The sequence below is a fragment of the Heterocephalus glaber genome, unplaced genomic scaffold (genome assembly GCF_053883595.1).
Source record: "Heterocephalus glaber isolate CG9 unplaced genomic scaffold, H.glaber_assembly_v1.0 deba00000122, whole genome shotgun sequence".
Taxonomy (NCBI): domain Eukaryota; kingdom Metazoa; phylum Chordata; class Mammalia; order Rodentia; family Bathyergidae; genus Heterocephalus; species Heterocephalus glaber.
The window spans coordinates 45,781,314-45,807,257 of NW_028258138.1; the positions used below are offsets into that span (position 1 = coordinate 45,781,314).

The following is a 25,944-nucleotide window of genomic DNA, read 5'->3' on the forward strand; positions in this document are numbered from 1 at the left end:
TGCCTATCTTCTCTACACTTTGGTGGTATACACACCACCCTAATTTTGGAAAAGATAGGTAAAAAGTAAACTTATCATTGGACAAAGTGAAATAGAGGAGGACCAATCAGTAACAAGCAAATTAATCTTCCTGCATCACCTCAAACACACATAGGAGTGCATGTATTTTAAGTTTTCAATTTTAAATTTCATTCAATTAAGTTATATTTCCACTATAGATATATTTTCCAATATAGATACACATAGATCAAAATTGTCATTTCCAAAAATGCAACTAATGAAAACAATATGAAGGAGCCATATCTCATATTAAAAGTTAACGTTGTAGGGATATTGCCCCTTATTAAACTTTTTGACATCAAAATTAAATTATTGATATGTAGTTTTCAAAGAAGGGATTTCTTCTGTTAGGTATTTGTGTAAAAGGGAAGAGTGAAGAGTTGGAAAATTCCATTAATTTTTATTTCTATGTCCTATATAAAAAAGTTATTTATTTGTAAAAATTAGGCCTGTCAAGTAATAATGACATTGGTTTATAGTTATAATCATTTGCTATCATTTGATCTTCACAAATAGCCCCATGAGCTAGGGACTGTTAAGTTTTCATTCTACAAATGAGCGAATTGAAACACAAAGGATCAAGTTATCTTTTTCATAAATTCTTAATGATACCTAATTTTGATTATAAAGTTATTTTAGATGTGGGATTTTGTTTCATAAAGCTTGTGTCAAATACTCTTTAATTACTTGAAAACAACTTACTCTGCAGGCAACCTTACTTTCAGATAAAGTGATCTAGGTAATCTGAAACCTCTATTAATTTATCAACTCAGATGCCAAGATACAGGCTATGTCCTCCTCTATTTTTTTTCACATCATATTCTCATTGTATGACCGACTAAGTAGCAAACTTTTTTGTAATAATTCATTAATATTTCTCAGTGGATAATACTAGCATCTGGAGAGAGAATTATCCTGTCAGCAGAGAGTGTATCACATATTGCAACACCTTCAGCCTTCCCCCAACTAAACACCAGTAATTCCTTTTGCCAGTCATAATTTGTGATGCTTTAAAGGTGAAAGTTTCACCAAAATTGAGAATCATTATACTAATGAAAGACCCAAGACCATCAACAAATTGGAAACTCAAATATTGAAGCTAATAAATTTTAACTAATAAATATTTGTTCTGTGGAATGTAACTAAAAACAAAATACACATGGAAATTCACATTTCTCTTGCTGTGGACTTTAGACATCATTTATTTTCAGCTACAATATAATTGATTAATAAATCCCACAATTTAAAAAATGGACTAGAGAGAGTCAGCAACTTAGACAATTTGGCAAACCAGACTAAAATTATTGTCCATCAAATCCTAAAACTTAAATTCTCATGGATTGAGACATGTGAAAATTCGAACAATAAGAAATTTCATTTTTTCCTGATTAAATTGTGAAAATTTAGAACTTCAGTGCTTCATACTGTCTCTATTGGCATGACTGAACTTAAGGAGAAAGTGATAAGGCATTATTATCACATTGTACAATACCTCAAATGAGTGTCTATGCATATACAATAGCTTTTCTGTTTTGTTTTATTTTCTGCTATTAAAAAATGAGAGTTCCATAAGAAAGACACCTCACAATAAATGAAAGACCTGTTTAACCGTGGAAAAGAAACACAACAAAGCCATTATGAGTGATATAGCAAGTGGAAGAAAATGAAAGCTTCTACTAAATAAGACAGATTGTCACAACAACAAAAGCAATAATCAATGTAATCATAGCAATAAAGTAATATTTGTATTTAGTTCCCTCCTAGGAGTTAAAATAATGGGTGTCTTTTCTAAGTTAGCAGTTTTTGATATTGTAAGCAAAATTAACAAAAACAAATAAAAATGTCCAAATGTGTGGCATATTAGTATTACTCAGAGTCACTTCTCTACAGACTTCCTATTTTCAAATTTTCTTAAAGATAATTTTGTTTACATCACTTTTTCTTTACATGACTAAGTCATTCTTTTTACGATTTAATATTCTTTAACAAAGCTTTTAATAGTTGGCTTTACTAAGTCCATAATCAGCTAAAATTGCATTATTTTAGGTTTGCACAGCATTTCTCCATTTCTTGTAGTTATTATAATAGAATCTCCATTTTTTTGGTAGTTCTTTTTATTATTTGTTAGAAAAGCATTTCTTTTGTAAGATATTTTTCTTTTGTGGTACAGATGATTGAATGCAGGGCCTTTGCCCTGAGCTACATGCCCAACCCTTTTTAATTTTTTTATTTTATACAAAGTCTGGTTAAGTTGCTAAATTGCCCAGGCTAGTCTTGAACTTGAAATTCTCTTTTCTCAGCCTTGCAGAGTTCTGGGACCACAGGTGTATACCAGCATGCCCGGCTCCTTTCTAAATTCAAATACAAATGTCATGAAATCCAATAGCTTTTCTTTACCACCAACTTTCTCCATAGAAGTCATATATATAAAGTGCAGCATAGTTAGTACTGACCCAAGTTCAAAGTTACCTCCATTTGCAATTTATTTTTGGTAGAACACTTTTTTCCGGTAATACAGTGAAGTCTCCTCACAAACAACACCTGCTAAATCTGAATGTGGGAAGAGTCTCATTCCAGAATAAAACACAATAGTGTTCAGCCTGATGGGCGTTTCAGAGGACCCAAATGAGATTCCTACTTTACAACCATCCCTGTAACTTGCTTTTGGTTACTTCTGTGATTTCACCATAGACTGTCATCTCAATGACCAGTGCTGCTCGTTCACTAGCACTGTATACATATTTGTTTTTCTTCTCAGTGGTTTTAGCATCTTTCAAGTCATTGAGGAGGCAGATTGTAATACTACTATTTCAAAGTGCAAAATATCAAACTCATATTCAGAGACTAGTAATCTCTCAAATAGGAATTGTTTCATTATTTATTTTTATTCTACAGTAGGAAAAATTTGTCATTGTAGTTGGCCAACTATATGACATTACTTCTACCCTTCAAGCTATCTCTAAAGTGTTTTTCAACTCTGATATGCTTTTATTATAAGATTAATTATATAATTTTATGAATAAATTTTAAAGTGCTTAATTTTTTTTTTGCTTCACAATAGCATTCTTTAAAATAAAAAAAGCATATGGGTCTACCTTTGAAAACTCTCATGCCTTTTCACTAAAAAGAAAATATAATAAAGGAAGAATTGTTTAATCATCTCATACTTGCTTCAAAAATATATTTAATTACTGCATGTATAAAAGTTTTCCTCATTGTAGGCATTAATATTAATCTACCTAAAGTAAAGCAGTTCCTTTTGCCACAGCATAGACTTTAGATTCTATCATACCTATTTTCTGTATGTTTATAGCTGATGGGGGCATGAACTTTCCAATTATACAACATAAATGACTACTTTTAAGTCTGCGGCATCATTCTATGACATGACTTTGTTCTAAATGTACATTTTATAATTTTATCTTAGCATTCTGATGTTTTTTCATCTTCTTTAGTTGCAACCATTTGAATGCTTTCTTTTCAAGAAACTGGACTAAATTTAGAAATTTATGATTTAAAGATGCATTCACTTTTTAAACTTCCTAGCTTCCTTATAAAATTTGATATCTTTGTTGACTGTAGGTTTCATTCCAAGTAAATGATCATCAGTAATTTTGCAACATAGACTACTTTGCCTAATGTCGATTTTTATCTTTTAAAAGGATCCTTTCCGGCCATTGGGGTGGAGACGTTTTGTCCCAGCTTCCTGAGAGCAGGGTTTTTAAATAGCATCCAGGCCCCGCATCCAGTGCCAGGGGGAGGATCTTTGCCCCCCAGGATTCCTTCTGGTAGGTACTTCTAGTGAAGTTTTCTGCTGCCATATAAAACAGAAAAATTATATGATAGACTTTAATGGACTGATAATACAAAAATGAATATTTCTAAAATTTGTTTTTGAAAAGAAATGCAAGTGACTCTTTGTAAGTCAGAAACCACATTTATGATACCTAGTGTAAAATGGCATAAAGGAAGCAGAAAGACTATCTAGAAGACAGGTATCCAATTAACATAATACTGATCTACTGGGCAAATTTGTACCTAAGAACCAGAGATTCAGATCTCTAATTTGTAACTCAAGAATAAAGCAAGGTAGGTTTAAGCTGCTTTTCCACTTGGAATTGGCCAGAAAAGATAATTAAAAACTACGTGTTCTTGACAGAAAGAGTAATTCCATATTTCAGTGAGTTTGTAGAGATTTAATTAAAGTTCCATTTCACTAAAGAGAAATGATTCGAAGAAAAGCCTGAAAGTAGCAAATTTGAAGAAATTTTTGAGAAAGAAAATTAATGTGCAGTACTCGCTAAAACACCAATCTGACCAAAGCCATGAAATAAAACACAGAATATTGAGCATTTTAATTGCAATTTCAAAGTTTAGTGAAACATATTATGAGTTATCAACTCTATGACTATAATCAGAAGTTGTTTTTTTCTGTCATTTAGTAAAATATCCAGCTGCTTTCCTCCATTATACCTGAAGGTACAAACCAAACTTATAGTTTATATGTGACTTAGAAAAATAGAACTAGAATATTGATTCTTAAAGTCTTTTGTCATAATTCTTACATTTTATCATAATAATAATGTTACATATTATGGTAGTACCATCAATATATTCAAGAGGGCTGCTCAGTCAGCAATGTCACTGAGAACATTTGAAAAGAATGGGAAATTCAATAAAAACAAAATCCAAAATTCACATTGCTTGGTTTTCTTAGAATAATTATAGCAACAAACCCTGAGATTATTACGTTATTTTCCTTTTGCGTTTCAATTATTCTTGTCTATTACAAACATAAAAAAATAATCAACTATAAAAATTCTTTGATGTCCTTTGGTTTTATAGTTAAATAATTTAGTGACATGGCTATGGACTTTATGGCCAATAATGCCACTGATGAGTGAGAAAATTATGTGAATTAAAATATTAACAATTTTAATTCTAATGGATGTTCTGCCACATTTTCCTTCCTGGAAATAGAAATATTGAAGTATCAATTGCATAAGAAGTTTTTGCTGTTGTTGTTGCTGCTGCTACTGCTGTTGTTGTTATTGCAAAAGATTGGAAGGGAAAATCCGTATAGGCTGAGCTCTCAAAACTAGCTGTAATATAAAAATGTGCCTTTCATATACATAACTGATTTTTCAGTGAGTGGAATTAAGATGAACAGATGATGTGTAATTTAATAGCTTCACTTTTAATGATAAATCTGGTAAGTTTAGATATATTTGGCAGAAATGATATAATAAAGTTTAGCAGTGATTTTAATTATTCAATATTACTGGTAAAAAATAAAATAAAACAACCCTTGTCATTTAGCCATTGGAAATGATGGAAGGAAGATGATCTTTTTATAACACAAACATAGAAACAACTTTCCAGAGAGGGAACTTAAAGAATATTCTAGTACTCTATTCTTCTAGGCTTCAAGCCAAATTTGCCTCCAGCTTTTATAGGGGGAAAAAATGTTCAGTTTTCATGACTTACATACAAATCAGGCATGACAAAATTGCTTCATAAAAAATTTAGAGATCTAAACCTATTCATGTTCCTTCAAACTGAAATTAACTCAACTCACTTTTCCTAGCTTATATCACTTTGATAAGTGATATTTGTATACTTTGTCACTTTTCAGTAAGGACTGCTACAATTATGTATGTAATTCTCATCCTCTCCTATGAAACTATAATTTATTTCCCAAGAACTTTCCTTTCTGATTTTGTGTAAAGAGGAATGAAATGATAATCATGAGGAGTTTTTATTGTTTCAAATTTTTAACAACCTGAAGCATATTTTCAGCATCTAACATCTGAATGGATCCCCTTCCAGGTTAGAAGATCAATGTGAGGACAGATCCTCCCCTGGCCAACACTGTGACACTTTAAATAGTTGGCTGAAGGTTGATCTGCTCTGGACAGCAATTAATTTACTTTCTACAATTGATTATATGTCACAGTACTTTGAAGGTCTCATAAGACATTTCCAGTGTTATTCAAGGAATTACCAAACCTTCAGAGTGATGAGGCTAATTTAGTTTCCAGTTACTTATCTTAATCAAATTTAAATGAGATGCATGACTATGTCTTGTATAATTTAGTTTCTTTGCTTCATGTCACAGTGTGTTATCCAAAAAGCAATATTTCCACAGTACTTACTTTTACATTGCCTTTGATGATAAGCCAATCACTGAATCATGAGACCCAGAGCCTCAGTCAGTATTTACAATAGTCAATTGTTTATAAATTTCTCATTTCTAGAAAGGTCATAGTATAGAGTTATTATGCATAGTCTCAGATGGAGAAAAACACCAGGAAGTATTAGCTGAAAGTTGAATAGCAAGGAAACAAGCAGTATGTGAGATTTAAAAATAGGTAAGTTCTGAAAATTCAATATTGAGTATCTCCCTTATATTTCCTTTGTGATTATCTTGAAGCTCTTTATTAGAAGGAATGCTTTCTAAAGTACCATGTCTGGTTTACCAGCCTGTGCTTTAAACACTGTGCTACCACACCTATTGTGACATCTTTATCTAAGATTCTCTTCATCATATGACTTGTGCTGGGTTCACAGAACAGGGCAGAGATGGAGTGAGACTCCCTCTCTCTTTACTCTGAGTCAAGTAAGAGGACAAAATATGAACATATGGAGATTTAAAAGCTAGATTTGTATTTACTGAGCATATAATTAATAATGTTTACTATTATTTATTTACCCTTTGGGAAGAGAATTGATGATCCTTAAATTCAAAAAGATGAAGTTTTCATATCCCCACTTTTGTCCCCTGATTAGCCATGTTAGGAAGTGGATTCGCAATCCACTTTTCTATATATTAATAACATGTACAACTAGACCATTTCTATAGCAAAGGACTTACAATTATCAGTCAATATTAAAATGTCTTCACAGTCCATTAACAATGATTATCAATATTCTCCTTTCAATATTTCATATGAAATACTATCTGCTAAGGGGTCAGGGCAAAACTTTGCATATACTATTACCTAACCACACCATTTTTTTTCAAAAGGCATATAGTTTAGATGTTGGAAATAGACCAGGAATGATAAATAAGTTTGAACCTGCAGAAAGTCTAGGATCTGGTCAATATAATATTACAGTATCAGGTTTTGATGCATATAGAGAATTGCAGAAAAGACTAGGTGGCAGATTTTGAAGGAATAAGAGTAAGTTAAAGAAAATTGGCATAAACTCAGTATATCAAGCAAAATCAGCAGTGGAAAAGTTACTGCACTTCAGAAGAATCAAAGTAAACCATTTAATTTTTTCATATTTTCAGGCATCCTAAAAAGTCAGTGGCATTATTTTTGATTCATAATGTGACATTTTAAATCACAACACAACAATTTCTATTGGCTATAGCTCTTCCAGTGATGATTATTCCTTGAATGTTTTTGTAGAAAATACAAATGTTTACCTTGTTTTACTTTTGCCAAATTATTATTATCATTATTATTATTATTATTATTATTATTATTATTAAAACTACATACCATCATGCAGTGGGTTAGTTTTTAAGAAATATCTTCAAGATTAAAAAATCCTTTGCTTTCATTAACAGATATTTTAACATTTTGTAGTTCAGGATGTTGCCCGTTAACACAAATGAAGTATACATGAATATGTTTATAGGTACCTAATTTAAACCAAGAGCTAATTATGAAAGGAATTGGAAAAGCTACACTAAATGTGCAAAGTAAAATCATGAATAAATCATTCAAAATATACTGTAATAAAGAGAAATTCCTTCATCTGGATTACTAACTACTGGCTTCTTTATTCTTTAACATTTACATGATTTCAACCCCCAGTGCTGTCCCTACTCAATATCAGCTGCAACCTCTTCTCAGAGAACTAGTCTCTAAAGTTTTTGCAGCTGCAGCTTTAGAAGCGAACCCTGCAGAATGGCAAATATTAAAATAAAAAAAACCTGTGGTGGGACTCTGAGGCAGGTCTGGGCAAGAGACCAAGATTATTGCTATTTCAGGAGTGGGGAAAGGGACAGAGAAGTTAGGGTCACTGATGGAATAATGAACAGAGCACACTCAGGCAGCTGAAGCATGTGGAAGATGGCATCAGAGATTGTAGTTCTAGGCACACAAAACTAAACAGTCCTTTTAAAATATGTGCACTATTGTTAGTGCTACAATAGGGGGTCATTTTTAAACAGCTATTTAGGATATATTCCATAATGCATGCAAAAGAGGCTAAGTCAGCTTTTCATCACTCTGACAAAATACCTGAGAAAATCAATTTAAAGGAGGAAAGTTTCATTGTGGCTAATGGTTTCAGAGGTTGTTGGCCATAGTTACTTGCTTCCATTGCTTTCAGGCTGGCGATATCAAGGCAGAAATATCAAGGCAGAGCGTGGGGTAGAGGAAAGCTGTTCATCTCATGGCTGCCAGGTAGAAGAGAAAGAGAGCCTGTGCTAGAAGGCTTCCTCATTCTTCCACTTTATTCCAACTAGGGCCCGGGTCTATTGGATGGGAACATACACAAAGTGGAAGCTATAATTCAAAACTTCAAGCATGCAGTTTATACAAGCTTTATTGTAGTTAATGAGTTTAAGGACTCCTGTGGATGGGCAATCATCATCTGGTGGTACAATTCATGGATTCAGATTCCTTACCATTGCACCTACTTTGTTTCTCGGCCAAAATAAGACCATTTGTTATATAAACAACCAACTGAAAACTTGGTTGTCCTTTAACCTCCCTCCCTAATCTCAATTTTGAAAACCAAATAGTTGTACACTCTCTGTCCCAAGAAAATGGATTATGTAAATTTTATCTACAATTTCAAGACAACCCTGGACAACTTGAATACTATAAATGAAGAAACTCTGATTCTTAAGGACTCAGTCTTCTGTGTTTAAACTATGCTTAACTGACATAAGTGAACTTTATCATCTTCATATAAGAATGACAGTGCAGGGCCAGGGATTTAGCTCAGTGGTTTTGCTGCCTGCCTCGGAAGCTCAAGGAGTTTGTTCCCCAGTACCAAAAAAAAACACAAAAAGCTGCAAATTACATTTGATTTCAAGCTCTTCTGCATTTACAAACTGAATTTCTATTTTTTTCTTTTTTTTTCCATTAACTTTATTGGTACATTTTAGGTATACAGTACAGTTACATTCCTCATTGGGATCTCATACCTTTATGTGATGTATCTTGGTTCTTATTTTTTCCCCATCCCCCAGCCCTCCCTTCACCCCCTCCACCTTTCCCTGTTTACAGACTTTGTTTCCATTGTTTTTCCTTTTCTCTTATTTTTTCTTTTCCCTTCTTTTCTTTCCCCTACCCCTCCTACTTCCCCTACTCCTTTAGACTTTTTCTTCCTATTTCACAATATCAATTATACATTTTGATCCTTATTTACACTTTTAGTTTTTCACACCAGAGAAACTAGTCGGTCTTTACACGTGTGTGCTATTTACTTAAGAGTATGGCCTCAATGTGCATCCACTTAGCTATAAATGTCTGTAGTTTCTCATTATGGCTGAGTAGTACTCCACTTTATTAAAAAAAAAAAAAACACACACACACATCTTCTTTATCCTGTCTCCAGTTGATGGGCAATCGGGCTGTTTCCAAGCTTTAGCTATTACAAACTGTGCGGCTATAAACATGAGTGACCATATATCACTGTGGTATAATTCTTTTATGAATTGCTATCTTTTAAGACATAAGAAATCGTAAAAGAAAAAAATCTTAAGTAACCTCTTACTCCTTCTTTTTCACTTCTCTGTTCAGAATCTTTAAAGTTTTAGCCTTTGACCTTAGCTAAGCCTTCCTATTAACAAAACTGCTTCTTTTATCATTCAAATAAGTTTGAATCTTTAAAATGTAAATCTTACATATATATTTAAATTCTCTGAGAATTTAGCTAGCCACTAGAGATCATGTTTTATAACTGGTTATGTCATTTATCTGTATTATATTCAAAGAATTTGACAACAGTTTAAAAAGATTCATCCAGGAATCATTTTCTTCTCATAAGAAAAATTCTAAAATAAAACTTACAGAGGTTATAAATTTAACTGAGTCTCTGTGTGAATCAGCATTTAATCTTGGTATTGACTGAAGTTGTTTTGTGGGTGTGTTTGACCTTAAAGACATGGTAAGAAACTGAGCTACTCAACTGCCACTTCCCTCCAAAGGATTCCTACGGGGTGGCTGCATGCCCTCTGGTGTGCCTGGGCCACTTAAAGCCTAAATTAGATAGACCAGTCCTATCATAAAACATGCCTTCCTCCCAGTATTTATTCTTTTGCGTTGTAGAAGAAAGCACAGTGGTAACTACCCCATGATAGTGTGGGATTTTCATGATTCCATTCACAGAGGTCTTACAGTAAGTATATTTAGCAAAATTAAACTTTAAAAAATTTTTCAACATCTTGTAAGAGGAGCAGGAATGATTCAGAAATAAATAGTAACTTGCCTGAGGGATCAAAGGAATGTAGTCAATGATTTAACTGTATTATATTTATGGTTCATTTAATAAATGTTCTCCCTTTTATAATTAAAATCTCACCATAAATAATCCATGTATCTAGGGTACATTGTATCCTGTTTAAGGTGGGTGTAGTGGTTTATGCCTGTAATCTCAGTATTTGGGAGGCTGAAGCATGAGAATCACATGATTTTGAGAACAGGCTGGTCTACATAGTGAGTTCAAGGCCAACCTGAACTATGTAGCAAGACCCTGCCTCAAAAGAATCAAAAGAACAAAATTATGTATATAGATTATATATGTATATGTACATATATACATATATATATATATATCCTGTCTAGAAATTTGTTTTATTTTTTCTGATCATTTTGATAGTGAATGAAACAAAAAATCAGACAACTACATATTTTATTGCTTGTATAATCATAAAACGCTTTTAAAGCCAGAAGGAAAGCTTAGAATTGAATCACTGATGGAAAATATGATGCTTTCTACTAAGGATTAGAGACTCTTAAAAGAGTTTTTCCCAATGTCTTCTCCAGAGGTTTTGTAAAAATATACCCCATTATTGCTCTTAAATGTTCTCATATATACATTTTACAACTAAAATTTTAACTGCTAAGCTGTGTCCTTTTAAGCCTTATATGAGACTATTAAGATAATTTCAAATTAATATTGATTTGTAATAGAAACTTTAGAAAATTAACATAAATTGATGTTTGGAAGATGAGGAATGCAAGATCTAAAGGTATTTCACCCAGTTTAGGACTAATTTATAGTGTATATAGAATGTGTTATGGTTTAGGGACTTTTAAGATTCTAGAACTTCTTTTCTTTGGGAGCCACATAGTACATAGTTCATAATCCCTTTCCATGATAAAACACAAGAACTTAGAAGGACTCTTTGGGTTTTTTAAATGACTAATGGAAACCCAAGTGTTATTTCAAGATATAACAAGATAGTCAAGCATTCACACTCAGGAGATTGATTACTTGGTAAAAGTTATGACTCTGCCAATTGCTCGTGTTGAGTCTTCAGCAAGTTGCTTAAACTCTCAGTACATTTGTGAATCTGAACTAATAATTATACAAACCACAGTGGTAATTTGAGGATTAAATAAATTAACATGTGGAATGCCCACAGAACATTACCCAACATATTGAAGAACTTATAAAAAGTAAATTATTATAAATGTATTGATATAGTAGTATTTATTTAAAATTTATCTACAAAAAGATTTTTACAGATGAAAATCAAGAACTAAAGCATCATATAATTATTTGACCTGTAATTTAATTTGGCTTTGAACTTGGACATTATAAAATATTTCAAGGCATGAAAATTTTCTGCTGTGTTTTATTCATTGTTCTAATTGTAACAAAAATATTGCTTATTCTATAATCAATTATTCCTTTCAGAAGAGTTGGAAAACAAAAGGTTACAAAGAATTTTCAAAACATGCACAGTACTTTTAATTTGATCATTATTATATTATACTTCTAAATATGCATGAGATAAAAATTTTACAATATGGTTAGTGTCACGTAGTGAAAATACAGCCTAACCTTAGAATCTTTGGCAGTAACTTTCATTATCAACAAGACACTTTTAGTGAAGGAGAAATCTTTTTCCACATATGGTAATTTCTAGTGGAAAAAAGGGCATTACTGAATGTTGCTGAAGCTAATTGATGCAGATTATGCACCACTGCTTTCTGGAACTGAAGGAAAATTGTTTCATTTCTTTAGCCTCATACCTTTCATTTACTCTAAAACAAATCTGGATTTTTAAATGCTATTGTTTTCATAACTGCAGAGCACCTCTCCTAATTTCTGCTCAGCTGGTTTATTACTAGATAAAACATTTTATCCTTCAACATTTTATCACAGGCATTTGGATCACCTCTAAATTTTAAAAATGATAGAAATTAAGAGGGAAAAATGAAACCAAATCAATTTAGTAATTACATATATGTAGGAGTTTCAAATTGTTCCAAGTTTAAGGTAAACAGTTCCAGATTAATCATAAAATATGTTGTTACAGGTACAAATCTGTCAATAGAGTGTGGAAGACACAACACAAGTAGTTAAATGGAAATAAGTACCTACTTATTCAAGCAGAACCTATTTTTTAAGAAACTAATATATATTATTTAAAGTAGAGTATATCATAGAATAAATCATTTTGCTCTATAAAGCAACTTCAAACTTGTTGATTTCAGTTAAGTAGGATTTAAACAGACCTTTGAGACCATCAGGAGAGCTCCTTATATGTACTAATATTAGTCATTTTCAATAATGAAATTTCTTAACTTGGTAAACTACTTAGTTTAAGATTCAACATCTTGTTAGTAAGATAAAACATAAGGCTCAGCATATATCCATTCATTTATTAAAGCATCTATTATTTGGTAATTTCAGATTTAGTATTAGGTACTATTTGTATTTCAAACATATTTTCCTGGGCCAGGGATTTAGCTCAGTGGTTTCGTTGCCTGCTGCGCAAGTGCAAAGACCCGAGTTCAATCCCCAATGCCAAAAAAAAACCATGTTTTCCCTTTTAATCACACAATTACCCTATGGAGAAGGTCTTATTATATATAATTTACAAATATGCAAATGAAGAATTTATAATGTAAAAATAAAGAATATATAATAAAACAGATAGTGAGATGAAATATAAGTTATGAAAGTGACTTTTACAAATTGGAAAAAGTTTTCTATATCAGTCTCTGAAACTAATCTCATTAATTCCAACCGAACTAGCAATATACAATGTAGAAGGTAATCAACAATCCCAGAATGTCTAAGACATGAGAATTTCAGTGCTACACTGGGAAATTACTGTATCATATAAAACATATAACTTCCAGTTGTTTGATCTTTTATTTTGCCATAGGATATAAAAGAATTTTCATATCAATACCAAATCCAATAAAATATAAAAATGATCCATTTTTGAAAATATTGTTACATAGTGGATAAATATAAGGGGGAGGCAGATAATTGTGCACAAAAGGAAAGGAAGAAAAAGAACACTATTTTTCAGTGACAACTACTGCCAGATACTGTGCTAATTATATATGTTCTCATCTAGCCTTTTTAGAAATCTTATACAGTACTTAATTTTATCCATATTTTACAAAATCTGAGAAAGCTAAAATGTCTTGCCCAAGATTATGTTACTAATAGACAACAGCAGAAATATGAAGTTTATTCTTAAAACCATAGTTTTCATAATGGAAGTAATTTAGGACTAAAAACAAATTACTTTTCAGCATTATTTCAGTATTGCTATTATTTCAGTAATGTTTTTCTAGGTCTAGAATCATTCTTAAAGAGTACCCATATTCCTTCTGATATTTAACTCAAAAAAAAATGTGTACTTTATGCCTAGCTGTATGCTATGTTGTGAAATAACAAAGAGGAATTAAGCACAAATCCTGGCCAGATGACTTTAGAGTGGGAGACAGACATATTGTTAACATAAATATTATATAAAAAGGAAGTGATGGTAAAAAAAAATGAAGATTTCTAAAAGGGAAAGTGATTCATGGGAGAATGTGGATGGTATTTAAACTGCTTTTTTCTTAAGTACATTATTTTAACCAAGTCGAAGTAGTGAGAAAGCAGTGTTCTAAAGCAGAGAAAGTACAAGTGAATTCAAACACAGAGAATTATGAGTAACCTACAGAATTTGAAAAACAGGAAATATAGGAATAGAAGGTGGTAAAAGATGACAGTAGAAGTGAATGTAGAGGAAAGTTTGTGAAGAACCTTCTTTACCAATCATTTTAGATTTTAATCCTACAGCACACAATGCAATTAATAAGATGCTATTTAAATGGAGGAAACATCAGCCCTTTGTAGTCACTGATCTTCTTATTTCTATTGCCTTTCTGCTGTCTAATCCATGAAAGCACTGATCTTCTAGTGATTGAGGATCGGTCTCCAGAACCCAGAAGAGTACTTGGTAAATAGTAGGAATTTTAAAAATTGTTTAATATACTAAGTATTCACTGAATGTTTTTATGATTTTAAATATAAATTATAAATAAATTTAAAAATTTTTTAAATATTTGAATTTAAACTCACTGAGGATGAGAATTGTGATATGATCTGATAATCACCAGCCAACACTCTAAGAGGAAATAGTTTTACTTCAGTACTTATGTGAATAAAAACAATAATTTTTAATATATATAATATATTTTAATATATACAATATATATTTTTAATATATCATAACTTCAAATTTGCGTATTCATATATTTTGACTGCATAAGAACATGAAAATTATTTCATTTATTGTCAAATCCATTAGAGATTATAATTATAACTCACTATCTATACAACAGAAACAAGAGAGGTAGAAATAGACCAAAGAACTGGCTCAGAGTATTGAATTAGATACAGAGAGGAAAAAACGCAAGCACTTAGTCAATCCAAGTTATCGTCACAAATTTTATTACCTGGCAGAGAAAATATAGATGTGATAGAAATCTAAATAAGCTACAATTATTTTAATCTGTAATAGACTATGGAGATTGCTGAGATTTTTTTTCCATTTTTCATTTTACTGACTGCACGTTAGAAATTGCCGGACTGATAGATAATACTACATCTAGCACAAATTCATTACTTACATGAAAATGTTAAATCTCTGTGATCCATTTCCTTCACAGATTTTCCCTGAGGATTGAAAAACCTATTTCACTGCAAATATTTTTTCCATGATTTCTGTAGGACATTTAAAGAACGTTTTTCTTTTTTTAATTTTAACAGTAACATGAGAAAAATATAATCTTATGATCACATGGTTTTTCCACACCTCCTTTATCAAAACTACTGTAAGTATTGGAAAGTATTTGAAAAATGTGTATCTGTCAGTAGTCCCTATAAGTCCCAGTGAAAGGAAACAATTGTTCTTGGCTATAGAAAAATGATGATAAGAGATTTTGTGATTCATGTCCACATATAAGTGCTTTCCCAGTAGGTCTTGATTCTAATGCAGTTTAAAACATCCATAAAATCTAGGCTAATTTGAAGAAAAAATCTAAGAAATTCACTTTGGGTATCTTTTTTTTGTTGTTCACTTTGGGTATCTTTGAAGATCTCTTAAAACAAACTGATGAGACTTCTAAAAAAGATTGGGTATTTTGAAAACTGACATTTAAGGATTTTGGAGTTTATCCACTGACTGTATTGTGAAGGTGAATAGTTGTAATTCCTAGTTTCAGTTTTTTGAGGAATTTCTAAACTGAGTTCTATAGTGGGTGTACTAGTTTACCTTTCTAGCAACAATGTGGAAAAGATGTAGTATGTACATGTAACTCAAATGTTCACTTTGGAGATTTTCGTCTTGTATTTTGTTGTGATAGCTTCAATCAAGACCAGCCATTAGTTGAAACAAAGAATTGTTTCCTTAGACTACTGCTAGCATCTAATATGTAATTTATTTCCTCTTGGTTTCCTATATGGGAGTATGGAAGTTAGTTATACTGTAAAGCTTAAAAGCAACGTAATAGTTCATTATTAAATTTACAATAAAAATAGATAAGTATAAAAGAAATTATGAAAATTAAGATGCTATTTTTTGTTATTTTTATTAGTACTTGTTTGCAGTATATAGCAATTACATTCATTGTGGGGAGTCACATGTGTGTACTACATCTTAATTCTTTTTAAAATTTCCTCCCCCTCTCTTCCCCTTACCTCCATCTCTTGATCCTCTATCCTTTTTCACAAGATCTATCTCCTTGTATCCTATTATCTATCTTTTATTTTGCTCTGAAATTTATTTGTATTTTGGGTTGAGGCTATGTGTGTTGGGGGCTTCCACACTGTCAGTAGGAATGTACACTAGTACAACCACCATGGAAATCAATTTAGAAATTACTCAAAAAACTAAAACTAGAAATTACATTCCACCCAACTATTCTCCTTCTAGGTATGTTCCCAAAAGATTCAAAGACATATTATAGAATGCTATTCTTTAAAGCTACTTCAGGTGAAAGAAGTCACTGCTTGTATCTTATTTTTCAATATGTAAAAATTATATATGGCATTATTGCTCTTGCAAAATCTATTTGGAAGTAATGGATTCTCTTTCTAAATTTTCAAAATATTTCATTATATTCCCTTTTGTATATTTTTAGCCAGTACAAAATGCCTTAGGTCACAAGATCACCTTCACAGTCAGTGGATAAACTCCGAGATCCTTAAATGTCAGTTTTCAAAATTCCCAATCTTTTTTAGAAGTCTCATCAGTTTGTTTTAAGAGATCTTCAAAGATACCCAAAGTGAATTTCTTAGATTTTTCCTTCAAAATAGCCTAGATTTTATGGATGTTTTAAACTGCATTAGAATCAAGATCTGCTGGGAAAGCACTTATATATGGACAATGAATCACAAAATCTCTTATCCTTTTCCTGTAGACAAGAACAACTATCTTCTTCCACAAAAAAACTGTGGAGGCTTCATTTGTTATTGTTCTTAATGAGAAGTGAAACTTATCAGTGATGAATTTTAAGATTCCTAAAATATTTTCTAAAGAATTATATATAGAACTAATTTCAAAGTGCCTTATGGTCACATGAACCAGAATCTTGCTGAAATACTTCAATGTTAATTTCTTAAGAATAGAAAATCCATAAGAAAAATTACCTTATTTTTAAGAAGCAACTACTGTGCTTAGTGATCTTGAGAATCCCAGTGAAGGAAATACAAAGCATTTATGAGCAAAAGGTAAAATTACCTAATACAAAGCCATGATAACAATTCTCAGTGCACACAGATGTGATGGGAATGTAAAGAAAATATCACTGGGTGAAACTTGCAAGGAAGAGGAGCAGTGTATAAACTCTGGAGTGGAGGGCATGTGTGGCACTCTTAGAGAGAAGCAAATTGAGAAATAATCCTGACAACTGAGTACCAAAAGTAAAGGCAGGAGGCAAGATGGGACAAGTGTAAGGGTTAATGACAGCTGGGAGAGCAGTGGATGCTATGACTGGTTAAGAGAGATGTGGTCCCTCACTAGGAAAAACTGGCTAACAAAATGTGACTTGGAGCTTTTATCTGATATAAAATAAAGGTTAAAAAGTCTGAGATAGATTGACTCATACTGCCACTTACCAGTTATAAGACTATGGACAAGTACTTTAATTTTTTATCCCTCAATTTATCTGTGTAACAGGGATAATAGTATGTAGAAGTTAGATAAAAAGTGAAGTCCTTGCAAGCTCTTTGCATTCTGACACTATGAAAGGGATACATGTTTAAAAATAAACCTAAAAATGTTCCTCTGGATGCCACTGTCAATACAGATTGTAAAGGTGGAGAAAGAACTTAGTCATGGTTGTAATAGCTCAATTTTCCCCATTAACATCTGTTATCAATTGTCATTCAAACTAGAACATTGGTCTCAGAATTTTTATGAAGTACAAAAATGATCTTTTATACCCCCTCCCCCGCTTTGTCACCTAAGTGTTTGCAGCAGCCTCCTATCTTTAAGCTCTCTCTGGCTAAATAGAGGAGTTTATGGAACTTTCAGGTTTAAAACCTGGATCTTCTAGATCCCTACCCACAAGAGTGCTGACAGTTCACTTGATCTCAATAATTGCTGATAAAGTTCTTTATTCTGGTTTGGGTGAAATAAATAGCTTTGAGGAATTTTACAGAATATATTAAATCCAGGACAAGTAGAAAACTTTTTTAGGTTTTTATTCTATGCATGGCAAATTGGGAGCTTTATTAACACACTTAAACTTCAACATATCTTTCTTTAAAATGTAGGTTCAAATGTAAAATCTAGCATTTGCATACATTGTAGTAATTTATAATGGTCATCCTTTCTAACCTGTAAGATTTGAATTCATAAAAAAGGAATTATAATGAGATCTAATATTTCCATCATTGCTATCTGTACACACAATTTCTTTCCACATCCTTTTTGTGTCATAGGGGAAAACTATGCACAGGCCAGATAAAATTGCCAACAAAAATTCAAATATAAAGCAAGAAATATAGAAGCAAAAGTAAATATGTCACATATACTTATTTCAGGTAAATACCATTTTCCCTTCATCTGAAATTTTATCTTTTAAACATGGGCAATTGAGCAGAATAAATGCATTCTCATCTTCAAAATAAATCAAAGTTATTTATGATGAATATTCTATTTAATAGAGGTGTATTGGGAGCTATATGAATTGATATGATAAACCAAGAAATAAATGATGTTCAGTTCTCATCTTAGCCTCTGCACAAGACTAGTACAAAATCAGTTACTTATTTTTCATGTACTGCCACCATTGCTCTGTTGATCAAATCTATTTCCCATAAAGAGATGATCAGGAACTACTACAAATACTACCAACTTTGTAGCATACATCAATTTACTGAATTTTTTCTGCTTAAAGGCTCATAAAATAATTTATGAATTTCTCCTTTCTGTTTTATATTAGGAATGTTTCAGAAGTGCCACTCTAATGTAAGTCAGCCAAAATTGCTGTACCATAATGGAATTTGTACCACAGCTTTAAAAAGCAGCAAAAGTAACAGCTTAAACTTAACCCCAACTTTGGCTTGCAGACTTTTCTAAAGAAAAGCTAGAGGACAAAAAATATATGTATATAATCTAAGTGATTTCAGGGCTTTAGGGAAAAAAAATGCTGGGTTTCTTTGTAATTCATACTGTAATTTGTTCCCCCTTTATACTCAGAAGGAAATAATGCTAAAAAGAAATTGACATATGCATATGTTATGATGTGATCCTACTTTTGTAGAATCAGGTTGGAAAATGAATTTCTATTAATAAAATACAAATAATTTAGTCACCACAGCTGGAAATCTCTTAACTGCAACACATATTTCTGTAATTGTTCTAATCCTTATATGTTCTCTTGGTCTTTTGCAGGCAGACCAGTAATGATTGTGGTGGAATATATGGAGAATGGATCCCTAGACTCCTTTTTGCGGGTAAGGTACTCTTTTCTGATGGCATTTAAATAAGCTATTCTCAGTTCTAGATTTGAAATCATGACCTTGTTCTTGTTTTGTTTGGTTTGGTTTGGTTTGGTACCAGGGATCGAACTCAGGACCTTGCGCTTGCGAGGCAGGCAGCAGAACCACTGAGCTAAATCCCAGGCCCTAGATTTGAAATCATTTATCATAAATTAAATTTTGCATAATGTTATGCATGGATTTTCTGTGAAGAATGGTAGCAGTTTCTCTAGGGTACATTTCTCTGATACTGTGATAAATTAGAATGTATCACTAAGGAGGCAGGATGTACACTTAATAATATAATTGATTTCCCCTATTAATTCACATTCATGCATACACACACACATGCTCACACACACACGTGTATGCACATACATTCCAAATGACATTATCAGGAAGAAAGAAATTTAAAGAAACTCAGTTGCCTAATACACCCATTCATTTTGCTCTACAACATTTAACAATTTAGTATGATATTTTATTCAGTGTCTGTAATGTTCAACCCCTTAAATTTCTGTATGCTTGTCAACAGTGGTTCATATTAATATTAACTTTGTTTCTCAAGTTCATTTGGCTCTTTATTCAGAAAACAAAAGAAATAATAGAAATCGTTTAGCAGTCATTTGCTTTAGGACAATAAGTATTCTTTTTAAAATGACTTTTCCCTAAAAAATACAGTATATACAAAAATATTAGGGAATGGAATTAATATGAGAAAATGAAAAAAAGGAAACAAAGTCTTTAGAAATAGAGAGGGATGGAGGGGTTGAAGGGAGGGCAAGAGAAGGGGGGAAAAAAAAAGGACCAAGAGAGTATGTAAAGGTGCATATCTCCAATGATGAATGTCATTATATTGTACACCTAAAATGTACCAACAAAAGGATATACAAAAAAATCATTAGTTTTATATAGTACAAAATAACAAAAGGCGAGAAAGAAACAGGAAGTTATATTTCAGAGTAGTAGAGTGTCTAAGATTTTAAAAGCCATTATGTGCCACCAGAGGTCACGTGTTTGCATGTCACTATATTCTTCAATATAAACCTAATAACAGAAACAACTATTTTTCTTGCTTATGAAATGGCTGATACTTTGCCTTTTGGAATGTGTTATATTCTCTTTCTTTTTATTTTATGTAAAAATTAATCATTCTGCCTGCATTTCATATTTGCCCCATGTTATTTGGACAAGTTCTGTTTACATCTCTCTTTTCTGCCCTGATCTCATTTTCATTTCTTCTTGATTCTGTGCCCTCTTCTCCAGCTGCTCTCAATATTTGCAGTGATGATATATTTACATTGTGACTGAACTTGATGTCTAGATTTAATACAGAAGCCAAATTCAGCAAAATCTTCAGTCATTATAATGCAATACTACTTTCATAGTGCATGCTCTTAACCAAATGTGCTCTTTAAGGGAAAATAAAATTCATAGGTGTTTGGTACACGAATGGCTTCCTCTTTTCGGTAGCCATTTTAAAATATGTTATTTTATGGCTTGTATTCATTTCATCTGTAAATGTTCTAAATTACTTTAGAATAATTTATCAGGACCACCTATGGTACTTGAGATGCATATATAGTTATGCCCTTTCATCAGATATATTCAAAAACACATTTTTGTCAGACACATATCAAAATGACCCATTATCTAATGATGTTTGGGATAGGTTGGTTTCCTGTTTCTTTTCTTTTTTGATATCAGCTATTATCCTAAAGTAGACTACAATTGCAAATAAAATCGTAGATACTCAATTTACATTGCTGCTGAAAATTGTATCAAATGACTGCCACAAGCATATTAGTTAAGAAATGTTAGTTTCAGATATACTTTTTATTCTCCTGAATCGAATATTATAAAGAAACAACAATATGTTATAAATAAAAAAATCACTACTACATTATAAGTGGTGTATTTCATGACTTAAAGTTTAAAAACTAATATTTTCAGGTCTTACTATGTACCATGTAGGTAGATATTACCAGAGAATCTAGAGAAAAATTAGCTGTTGGATTGATGGTGGCTACTACTACTTCTACTGTGAGAACCCAAATACCCATCTCTGCTAATATAGGCTCTGCTACCTACTGGCTACATACCTTGGATGTGCTGCCAACTTCTCCGTACCTCTCCTTACCCATCTGTAAATGGGATATGAATAATGTTTACCTCATTCAATTGTTTAAATGATTAAGTCACCTTTTATAGACCATACGGAATAGTGTGTGACTGAAACTAAAGTCTTTATGACTCAAAAGCCATATTCTAAAGTCCATGCTCTGATATCTGAGTTTTTTTCATTAAACTGTTTTCTACTTTCTTTATAATTGTGTTTCCTATGTGTTCTGTGTCTCCTCTGCACATATAATTACTACTAAAATTAAAATTGTGGGATTAAAATGTAAAAAGAAAATCATAGGCAGAGGAAGAATTGCCAGCACTCCTGTTTTATCCTTCTTTAACATGCCTACTCTTCAGAAGCTTTATAAACTTTATGTCAATAGCAGGTACTCAACTCCCATGGCAAGCAGAAATAAAATATAAGTGTATGTAGCCCATAAAATCTCAAAAGCAAAATCATTTTTCAAACTACTGCTTTAGAATTTGATAATCACAGCTTCTGTGAGCACAGAAAGGAGGAAGTGGCTAAATGTACTGCGTAGTAGGGGAGCCGTCCTTGGCACATTAATAACCTTCTACACTTACTGGAGACAGAAAAGATTTCCCTTTGGTCACCCACACTATTTGAAAATCACTTCAATTTGCTACTTTATTATGAAGGAGTGTTAGCACAATTAAGTACAAGATTACAGTCTAGAGCCAGTGCTAGTGGCTGACTGGCTATGATACTTTGCTGAATTCATAAATCTCACGCTGTTTGGGATGCTTGTGGACATTTTTCCAGATATATATTGGCAGTGGATAGGTGTGGTCAAGTGTGTAGGTGTGTGCGTGTGTATACATGTACATGTGGGTATTGTGAGACTATGTGTGTGCTTTACTTTTAAAATAAAATGTGGCCCAACTTAGTGAGCAAAGCCATCAACCCAGTTGCCCAGAATACATGATATTACTGATATTCATCATCTTTTCTTGTGCTTATCAGTGATTCTTACATCTTTGCTGAAATGTGTACTCAAGTCCTTTGCCTATTTTTCAATTAGATTAATTCTCTTGTTTTTTAGTTTGAGGAATTATTATATATGATGGATATTATTTTGCTAGCAAATATATAATTTTCAATTATTTTATCTCCTATAAGTTGCCTTTCTGTTCTACTGGGGTAGTGTCTTTTTATTTTGGTACCAGGGATTGAACTCAGGACCTTGCTCTTGTGAGGCAGGCACCAGAACCACTGAGCTAAATCCCCGGCCCTGGTAGTATCTTTGGACATGCAAAAGATTTTAATTTTGAGAAAATCTAATTTGTCTATTTTTCTTTTTTTTTCTTATAGATTTAGTGTCATATCCAAGAAATCATTGCCAAATCCAATGTCATGAAGTTTTATCTTATATTTTGTCCTAATAATTTTGTCTTTTTATGTTTACGTCTTTGATCCATTTTGAGTTAACTTTTGTATATGGTCTTGTGGGGTCTAAATTCAGTCTTTTGTACATAGACATCCAGCTTTCCTAGCACCATTCTTTGAAAAGGCTGCCCTTTCCCCATTGAATGATCTTGGCATCTTTCTCAAAAATAATTTGGCTATAGTCTCATCCTGCTGCTATAAGAAAATATCATAAACTAGGAAACTTACAAATAATAGAAATATACTTCTTTCCATACTGAAGGCTGTGATGTACAAGATCAAGGCAATAACAAATTCACTGTCTGACAAGGGCTTGCTCTCTGCTTCTAAGATGGCAACTCCTTGCTCCATCCTCCCATGGCAGAAGGGAAAAACTCTGTGTCCTCACATGAGGGAAGAGTAAAAAGGGCAAAAATGGAAGAAAGTGTTCCCTTTAACCTCTTTTATTTCTAGCAAACTATTTTTTTAAACTAGCATGGACTCACTGATTACTTACCTGAAAGAAGCTTCAATTACTATCCCAAATCCCTTTTAGCACCCTTGTTTTCTGTTGTACCCAGTTTACTAACCAGAACCTCTATTATCTCAATTTTTATGTTTGGAGGAGTGGAGCATTTGTGCTGAAAACCACATAAGCATGAACACCACTACTGTAGTACATTTGTGTTCTTCAGTGTTAGCTGGGAGTTCAGCAAGAGTTTTGAATTATTTTATTTTCTCCAGGATTAAAGACTGTGATTAACAGCTTTAGGAGAAGAATATATGTAGCTAATACTAATGATTGAGGCAAAAAGCCACTTACAGTGTATACCTTTTAAAAGTCTTGGGAAAAGTTTGTAGTTGGTTGCCCTTACTGAGGCCCTGAAAAGACTGTTCCTAGAATAGAACATGCTTTTGATTTTCCAGGTTTTTAATGATCAGAGGTTTTCCTTAACTTCAGCAAGTATTCCAAACTTTCTCCTCAGATGAAGATTTGTCTCCATACTAACATGCAAACTCTCCTCTGATGTATGTAGAAACAAAACACCTTCAGGTATCAGGTTCTTCATTTCAGTCATGTTCCTCATAAACGTGAATAGGTCCAAAAACACAGTCCCTGTAGTCTTGGAAGATGGGATAGCTTTTGCTCTACAAAGTCAATCTACTATAGCCCTTGATTTTTTATCTGCCCATCTTCTGAAATATTTTGCCTTATCAATTTATTTACTTTAATTCCCTTCTTTCCTGCTCCTGCAGAGTACTGTATAAACTTTCTTCTATCTTCAACTATTCCTGACCTTAAGTCAAAACATCTATAAATACTTGCATAATAAATAACATTACAAAACTTCAAGAAACAAAATTGATAAAATTAAATGAAGAAATAGGCAATTCTACAATAACAGCTGAAGACTTCAATGCTTTATTCTTAATAATGGATAGAACAGAGAGAAGATAAGTAAGGCAATTGAGGACAGACAAAACTTTTGCTAGATAGACCAAGAAGAAACAGACACAAGCATGCTGCTAGAAATAAATGGAAATTTTAGGACTAGAACTCTTTGTTGGGTAGAAAATGAAGTATAATTTATATAAAGGTAAGAGAACCACGGGGGCCAGGGAGTATGTGGATATGGGCAGTAGTGTGCTACAGCAAGACAGACAAGTTAGTAAGATGATTATTAAATAGTTGAGAATTGGAGGGGGTGAAGGGCACATAGGTAACAAGGAAAAAATAAGAACCAAGATACATCATGTACAGGTACAAGCACCCAATGATAAAGATAAACATATTGTATACCTAAAATGTACCAATAAACGAATTTAAGCAAAAAAAAAAATTGAGAATTTTATGAGTTAGTTGTTAAATCACTAGTGGCTCAAAATTTGCTATAATGGAATTTACACCACAAAAATTGCCAAATACTACAAATCAGTGATTTTTACACTTATTTTTTTTAATTCATTATTTATTGGTACATTTTAGGTATACAATGACATTCATTTCAGAGATGACAGTTTCCAGGTGTCAACCTCGAATTTGGTGGCTAAAATTAAGATGAAGATTAATATATATAATTACCTAATGCAACTAATAGTTGTATGTGCTGAATCAGGCATTATTCCAGTCACATAAATTAACTCATCTATTGCTAATAATGACACTATTAAGTAAGTAACATTATCTACATTTTACCAGTGAGAATACTGAGGCAGAGCAAGTTAGGTAACATCTCCAATGTTAAATAGCTGAAAAAATCACTGAATTTTTTTGTACAAATATTTATTAACAGAATATGGTAAGTCAAGTACTGTTCTGGAGCTTGGAATACAGATGAGAACAAAACTGAAATTAAAGGTCTAGTTGGAGGGCCAGGGCTGTAGCTCAGTGGTTCCAGTGCCTGCCTCACAAGTGCAAGGTCCCAAGTTCGATTTCTGGTAGCAAAAAAAAAAAAAAAATCTAGTTGGAAAGGAAATGAATTATCAAAATATATGGTATATCAGATGATGTCATGGCCATACAGAAAAAAATAAAGCAGAGGAAATAGAAGTATAAATATGAGAGTGGGTCTCAGTACAAAATTGAATGGACAGGGAAAGTCTCATTGAAAAGTGATATTCCAATAAAGATAAAAAGAAATGAGGCAACAAACCAAATGGGTACCAGTTGAAAATATCCCAAGGAATAATAACAGCAACTGACAATGCACTGGAGGAGTACTTTATTCCTGAAGAACTAACTGTAAATAAGTCTTTAAGCTCAAGACCAAATCTGCCTGTTTTCCCTAAGACAATTTCAATTCATGCCTGTTGTCTCTTCATAATTATTAAGCATGACCCTTTTACTCTGCTGTAAAAATATATAATAATATTTTAATATATATATTTTTCTATCA

At 32.3% G+C, this 25,944-nt stretch overlaps 1 protein-coding gene across 1 annotated transcript in view; it reads left to right on the forward strand.

The window, feature by feature from the left end:
• Epha6 (EPH receptor A6) overlaps positions 1-25,944 on the forward strand; it is a 916,320-nt gene that overhangs the window by 740,387 nt on the left and 149,989 nt on the right. Inside the window, 2 exon segments of the mRNA XM_021238833.2 lie at positions 3,723-3,848; positions 19,451-19,512. Of these exon segments, the coding sequence (XP_021094492.1) occupies positions 3,723-3,848; positions 19,451-19,512 (188 nt within the window).